Source organism: Benincasa hispida, chromosome 1 (assembly GCF_027475165.1).
Source record: "Benincasa hispida cultivar pf3 chromosome 1, pf3_genome.v1.1, whole genome shotgun sequence".
Taxonomy (NCBI): domain Eukaryota; kingdom Viridiplantae; phylum Streptophyta; class Magnoliopsida; order Cucurbitales; family Cucurbitaceae; genus Benincasa; species Benincasa hispida.
In genome coordinates this window covers 6,325,866-6,333,893 of record NC_143478.1, presented here as the reverse complement: position 1 = coordinate 6,333,893, position 8,028 = coordinate 6,325,866, and the positions used below count along the sequence as shown (strand labels likewise).

Below are 8,028 nucleotides of genomic sequence, written 5' to 3'. Positions count from 1 at the left end.
TATCATTTTACAAACTGCGAGTTTTAGGACATAAACCCCAATCGAGAATGTGTACGACTAAGATCAACGATTCAACACATTTTGTGGAACATGTGGTTTGTCTTATAGTAAAAATCTTCCAACAATATTATACGAAGACGACATAACGTGCATGTTTCAAATCAAATGATGGTATATTAAACGAGATAGAATAAAGTATATTTCACCAAACTTTTTTACACCTGTGATCTTAAAGAAAATGGTGACATAACTATACAACAAATTTGTTCAAATGATAACCTGACGAACTTATTTACAAAGTCATCACCTACAACAACCTTTAAAAAATTGGTGCACAATATTGGAATGCGGCGACTCAGAGATCTCAAGTGATGTTTCCATGAGAGGGAGTAAATATACTGTATTCCTTTTAAGTGTATTAGATTATATGAAATGTGTACTTTTTTTTTCCTCCTTCGCTAGGGTTTTTTTCCTAGTAAGGTTTTGATGACACATATTTCACATATATATAATAGACATCTAAGGGGGTATATTATAAATATTATAAAAAAATAGATGTCTATTAGATGCTCATGCTCAGTGTCCATTGACTATGTGTCATGTCCATATTTTCCAAAGTGTTGTCCATATGTCTTGTAAATACTCATTTTTAGTGTACATGTAATATACCCCATACTTGCTAAATTGCGTGTATAAATAGTGGCATTTGTTGGGTTTTGAAAGATACACATTCGACAAATTTCAAAAAAGTTTGGAGAAAGTGAAGAAATTCATAAGTTGTTATTTTATTTACTTTTGTTATTTATTTAATTTTATATATTTATATATATCATGTTTAATTTATTTTAATATTTTTTATTCCTTATATTTATTTATTTTATTATTATATTTTATCGACATCCGTATTTCTATTGTGCTTCTCAAATTCACGACAATCATCTCTTATTTTCATCCATTCTTTTGAATCTAAACTCTAAAGGGACATTTGGGGTAAAAAGTTTATTGTTTTAATTTGGATTATAACCGTATATATTTTAGGCATAAATAATTTTAGTTTGAGAAGAAAATAGTAAAAATTGTAATAATAAATATAATAGTAAATGGTGATTTGAAACAATGTTAACGAAAATTAGTGAAATAGTTAATAAAATTAGTTATTATAGTCCTAGAATAATTTTTGACTGATCTAAAAATCCAAATCGAGTTCGCTGATAAACCCTAAACCCTTTCCGGTTTTCCGTCAGTGTTCGTCCATGCTCAATCTGCCTCATGTTCGTTATCAGAAGATTGTTCCTCCAAAACCCAAGTCCGTTTCCTCATCCTCATACATCTTCTAATCCACGTTTCTTCTACTCCAAACTCCGCGATCACTACGCCTTTGAATCCCCCCCTTCTATCTCCCCATCGCCGGAGCCCAAACCGCGCTCAAACAAACCTCCAAAACCGCGGTACAAACCGCCGTCGTCGCTCGATCTTGTTGATAAGAAGCCAAGGCGTTCAGATTTGCCGTTCGATTTCCAGTACAGTTACACGGAGACTAGCCCCTCGGTGAGGCCTATTGGGCTTCGAGAACCGAAGTATTCGCCGTTTGGTCCTGGGCGACTTGATCGGAAATGGACTGGGGTGTGTGCCCCGGCGGTGGACCCGAAGGCGACCACTGTAGAGGGCATGGAAGATCCAAAACTGGAAGAGAAGAGGAGGGTCATGAGGGAGAATATACAAGGGGAGCCATTGACAGGAGCCGAGAGAAAGGCCTTAGTGGAAACGTGTCAAAAGAAGAGAACAAAGAGGCAGATTAATTTGGGTATGTGGTATTATGGGGTGTGCTAACTGCAAAGATTGGCAATTTTGGTTTTGGATTCATGTATTGTTGAATTGTGGTGAAAGTATTTGAAAATTTTGGTGTGCATGTGTTTTTTTTTTCTCCTTTTAATGGGTTGTTCAATGTTTGTCCTGTATGCCCAAGTTACTTTGTTATCTTGGTATTTTTCTTGTATTAGACTAATGGGTTTGATTCTCAAATTTGAGTCTGTAAGCTGGAGTAATATTCAAGAAAAAATGTGGAAGTAAGAAAGTTCATAAAAAATATTTGAACTCACAAATGTGTATTATTATACTTGTTTATTGGTATCCACGTTCAAGATGTTATTTATGTAACTGTTTTTTTTTTTTTTTAATTAGAGATCATTTTAGTGGTAGATTATCATTCCATCCCTTCATTTCGATGTTTGAACCACCATGAGGTTTATAGAAAGCATGCTGGTAGATATGTTATTATATGATTATAAACCCGTTATTATGTGGCATTATCTCTGATAAGTTGATTTTGAGTGTTGGAATAGCGAAGCATCTGACGTATTATCTGTATTTTGGGTGCCCCCTTGCGGAAGTTTCATTAAACTATTGTTAGCAAAGACAAAGTTGTAGGTCTCGGAATAGTTTGAGAAATTTTAGATAATAGGAAAGTATTGATATTTCTGCATTATTTCACTATTTGGTTATTACTCTAGATGAAAGAAATGTCGAGGTTGATAATAATATATGCGGCGTGGTATTATAAAGGATAGTGTTTTCTTATCAAATCTAATTTTCAGGTGCTACATGGATGTTGAGATTATCTTATTTTCTGTGCTTATGGTACTGAGAAATCTTACCATACGATCCCTATATTGAACAGGCTCTGTTGTAGTAATTGCGTTTTCTATTAACCATGTAACTTCTATATGTGTTTGTAGGAAGAGATGGTTTGACTCACAATATGTTAAATGATATCCATAATCACTGGAGACATGCTGAAGCAGTGAGGATCAAATGTCTAGGAGTTCCCACTGTTGATATGAAAAACGTGTGCATGCAACTTGAGGTATGACTTTCATTTCTTTGGCTGGAGTTGTGTTGTTTTAGACAGAAGTTTTAGTTCTTAATTTCTTAAGCTATTGAGTTGCTTTTCCACAGATCATATTTAACGTATTGAAAATGTATTTTGAGTCATACTCGGACCCTTCGGTGTATTGCTTAATATTGAATTGTATGGAATGATAACACCCACCTGTACCTGTTTATGTTAATTTAATTTGAGATTTGTCCATGCCTGCAGGACAAAACCTCTGGAAAGATCATTCATAGGCATGGTGGTTTTCTTGTTCTATACAGAGGGAGGAACTATAATCCCAAGAAAAGGCCATTCATTCCCTTAATGTTATGGAGACCCCATGAACCTATTTATCCCAGGTTGATTAAAACTACAATTGACGGACTAAGCATTGATGAAACAAAAGAAATGAGAAAGAAAGGACTAGCTGTTCCTGCTTTGACAAAACTTGGTGTGTGTGTGAGAATTTTTCTTAAACTTGTTTCCAGTAATTACCGTATCATCGTAAGGTCATTCACTAACACACGATGCCTGTGGATTTTAGGAAAGAATGGTTACTATGGTAGTTTGGTACCCATGGTTCGAGATGCTTTTCTCTCCTGCGAGTTGGTTCGGATTGACTGTCAAGGCCTTGAGAGGAGTGATTACAAGAAAATTGGCTGCAAGCTACGGGTAACGATTGTGCCTCCCATGCCTTTACATAACCCTTCCTAAATTCTTAAATCATAGAAAGAAATTAGCCTCATAATGCCGTGAGTATTGTTTTCCAATCTCCATTATATGCCTTCGTGCAAAGGGAATAGTGTGGAGGGGAATTTGGATAATTCTTTTTTTTTAAAAAAAAAAAAAAAAAAAACTGTTTTGCAGGATTTTTTTTTTTTTTTTTTTTTGGGGGGGGGGGTGTCTGTTATTAAAAAACGGTGGGCAAACTGAGGAAATTTAGGGCTGGATTGGATTGACTAGATAAAATATTTTTTTAAAAAGTCATTTTTATTTAAACTCTTTTGATAAAAATTGTTTAAATTACTTTTTCAAAGTGTTTCATAAGCTATTTTGAGTGACAGCCAAACACTTTAGCTTTTTTCCAAAATGACTCATTTTCAAAATTAAACACTCGAAGAGTTAAACCAAACACACCCTTAAGTTTGGAAGTTGGAAGTACATACTTTAGTTTAATCTGTCAATTGTCTTCAAGTCTTTAGATGTCTGTTTCTTGGCTGAATTCTTTTCATCTTCGATCAACTTTCTTTCTTAAATCAGGACCTTGTGCCTTGTATCTTGGTGACATTTGAGAAGGAGCAAATTGTAGTTTGGAGGGGCAAGGATTACCAGCCCTTGGACTCTGGATGTTATATTTCAGTTAGAGAGTCCTTTGATGATGTTGATGGTAATATGAATTGTGTCGACCATGATGAGGATGACGATGATTGCTGCGATGGGGGTATTCATTCTGGTAATGATGAGTAGTGCTTTAGTTGCTTCATATCACATGTAAATCATTCTCCAGAGTATCAGGATCTTTTTAGCCTGAAGATTGACCCATATTCTTTACCCATATCTCCTATTGCCTTATTCTTTTGCTCTCTTCCATTGAAGGAGGGTGAAAATCCTGTCCGGAGGTTCAAACATCTAATTTTTTTTATCGAGAGTATATATCTTAGCCATTTTAATCGAGAGTATATATCTTAAGTCGGTTAAACTATGTCCAAGTGGAGTTGAGCTATGTCTACCAAGGGAAATGTCTAAAAGATGATTATAGATTATTTATTGAATCATTGTAGTGTTTTATTTAGATTGGCTTCTCACTTTTTGTTATTGCACTCCACGAGTCTTGTCTTTCCATCCAACGACTAGCTTTCTTTCTTCTCATGTATTACCTGATGAATGCTAATGCTGCTTAAAATTTATGAACTTTGACATCTTTGTTGTAAATGATTTAAATTAATAATTTACTTTATCTTCATAACTACTACTTTTAGTAAATTTACTTGTTTTTAAATGTATATTTGTTCATCGTATTTTGTATTCAATTGGTTAAATTATAGTGTGTATTTATTTCTTTGAAAATTTTCCTTCAACTAATGATAATGGTATCAATTTTAAATTTGAATGTTCATGAGTGTATTAATTAACACCCTTCTCTGGATTTAGTATGAAAAATATCATGCAAATATAATTGATTCGAATTAAACTTCTAGATTGTTATAAGTGAATCAATTTAGTAAATATTGCATTTAAAAAAAATCTAAAAATCATCCTTGCATTTAATTATTATACTAAGTTCAAATGTTGGATTAATAAAATGAACTATTAGAATTGAATCGATGCATAGAAGTTTTTTTTAGGGAAATATTAATTGAAAGTCTATGTTGTGTTTTGCTTATGAAAGATTATGAGTTTAATTGATAAAATTGTAAGTCTCAACATATTTATCTAATCAAAATGTAATGGATGGTATAAATTAATATACTTACGAGAGTTCAAAGTTTAAATTGATATGAGTTCAAAGTTTAAATTGATATAAACTCTTAAGTTTAGGAATGTAAATTGATATTTTTTCAATCTTTTTTTTAGTTCAACTTATTCTATAAAAAGGATTTTTTACTTTGGACTTCTCGGTTTCGCTTTAATTTGTTATGTTCTTGTGGACTTTAATATCATGTTAAACAAATCTTTTAACCTTAATTTATCTATTAATTTTGTGACCTTGAAGTATTAAAAGATGTCTAACAAATAAATAATCAAATTTAAAACTGAAAATCTACCAGATATAAAAAGTTTATATATATATATATATATATATATAACTGCTAGATAATTTTTATATCGGTCTTGTCGATAATAATAAATTTTTCCTTAAAAAAAGGTTTTCTTAATAATTACTTCTAATAAAACACGTAAATTAAAAGGAATACACCTGTCCATTAAGATTATGTTTTTGGCAATGAAAATTAGAAGACTTATGGCCTCACGTTGTTCCAATCTAAATACGTGGCCGCCAAAAGCCTCGGCCTGTCTCCCCACGTACCGCCGACTTTTTCTTTTTCTTTTCTTTTCTTTTCTTTCTTTTTTCTTTTTTTTTTTTAAAAAAAAAAAACATTTTCTTTTTTGAATGGATAAATTTAAACACTAAATCCCTTGACTTTTAAAATTACTAATCGAAATTTCTAAATCATATATATATATAAACTCGAAATTGATATAGAAAATTAGAAGTTTATGAAATCATTACATACTTTCGAAAGTCATGGATTGAATAAATACAGTTCAATTAAACTTCTAATTTAACCTTTAATCATTATATTTATTTGCTTAATTTAAATAATAAAATTAGAAATGATGTCTTTAAATTTTTATTTAATTCTAATAAATATTCATAAAGTTTAACTAAACTTATGAGGTAATAAGGTTATGGACTATATTGTAGTGTTGCCTTTTTTTTTAATAACTATTTGGTTGTTGAATTTTAAATTTATAAACACTGTTTCTATTTATATGTTTTTTTTAAAAAAAATATATATACCAAAGTCTATGAAGATCATGTAAAGTTTTTAACATTACAATATTTTATTTTATTTTTCTTTTTTATTTGATTCATTTGACTATGGATTCAATTATTTCTTTAAAGAATAAAAACCACGATAAAAAATTAGAGAGAAACGAGTAAAATTTTTTTATTTTTTAAAAAGAAAATTATCAAACGATATCCAAATGATTAACGTATCCCTACAAAATGGATCTAACGATTTCATCCAAAACAACTATAATAAATATACATCAAGATAGTTTTGATTAAAGGTGTCATTGATCAAATATTTTTAGGTGGTCCCTAAAATGGTATTGAAATTAAATAGTTTTCTCGATCGGATAGTTTTGACCCTTGACCACCAAACAAGCCAGCACATGATTAAATCACCCCTCCTTTATTTTACAATGCATCCATAAATTCATATATTTTTTTTCCTTTTTTTAGTACAATAATAAATATATTTTAACCATGCACGAAATATATTAGATCTTTGAATATGATAAGTTAAATCGTGAGTAGCAAAATTAGAGTTACGAGGACAAGAAGAAAAATTCAAAATAATGGATCGTCAATGAGAAAGATAAAATGTCATCTACAAAAACGTATATAGACTTCTCGATTCTCTAGAATTTATTATTAGTTTTAATAGTTATAAAACTTTGCCTATAATTATCATCATTATTATTTTTATTTATAAAACATAGAATCATAATTCTAATTCCATAGTCAATTATGCATGTCTTAAAACTATGTTCAATTTCTCATAAATTATATCATTTGAGTTCTGTTAGTGTAATGCAATTTTTGGGCATATATTTCAACATTTATAACGAATGATAAAATTTAATAATCTATTTGTAATAACTTTTCAAGTATTCATCAAAATCAACATGGCTCGACAAACATATATATATATTAATAATCTATCTGTAATGATAAAAATTAACAATCTAATTGTAATGACTTTTGAAGTATTCATCAAAACCAACATGGCTCAACAAACATACGTATATATTAACAATCGAGAGGTATGTGATTTGAATCTTCCTACTTCTACTATACCAAAAATTATATTGTAAAAATTTAATTTTGAATAAACAAAAAAAGTAGACATTTTGAAAAAGTCCTTATAGTATAGATCATGAATGGTTGTACGATACTTGCCCTCAATTGATTTAATAATTGCATGAACCATTCTCAAATGAAAATCATTATATACATGGGGCAAAGCAATCTCCACAAAAGATTTGCAGAGATCAAGTTTCTCATGGGGATTTTTTTTTTTTTTTTTTTCTGGTTTGATATTTTTTTTAAAATAAAAAAACCATTTATCTTAAATCAATATTATGAACGAATTTTAATCGAACAGTTAATCTTTTTGCTAAGTTTTATAATTTGATTAGTTTCACACCGACAATTTCAATTCAGAGAGAAACGACTAAAAAGAAATCAAGTATGAAGAAATAATCACAAATGACATTATTCGTAAATATAACATAAATTTAAAGGTTAAATTCAAACTTATTCGGTGTCTTAACCATTAAGCAATCAAAGTCGAATTTTAATCGAATAGTTAATATTTTTGCTAAGTTTTATAATTTGATTAGTTTCACTATGACGATTTCAA

At 30.3% G+C, this 8,028-nt stretch overlaps 1 protein-coding gene across 1 annotated transcript; it reads left to right on the top strand.

Moving 5' to 3' along the window:
• The first annotated feature begins 1,192 nt into the window (after positions 1-1,192).
• LOC120070810 (RNA-binding CRS1 / YhbY (CRM) domain-containing protein) lies at positions 1,193-4,664 on the top strand. Its single transcript, XM_039022696.2, has 5 exons — positions 1,193-1,804; positions 2,736-2,863; positions 3,098-3,323; positions 3,417-3,544; positions 4,133-4,664. The coding sequence occupies exons 1-5, from the start codon at positions 1,270-1,272 to the stop codon at positions 4,337-4,339; spliced, it is 1,224 nt and encodes a 407-aa protein (XP_038878624.2). The 5' UTR covers positions 1,193-1,269; the 3' UTR covers positions 4,340-4,664.
• Positions 4,665-8,028: the final 3,364 nt, after the last annotated feature.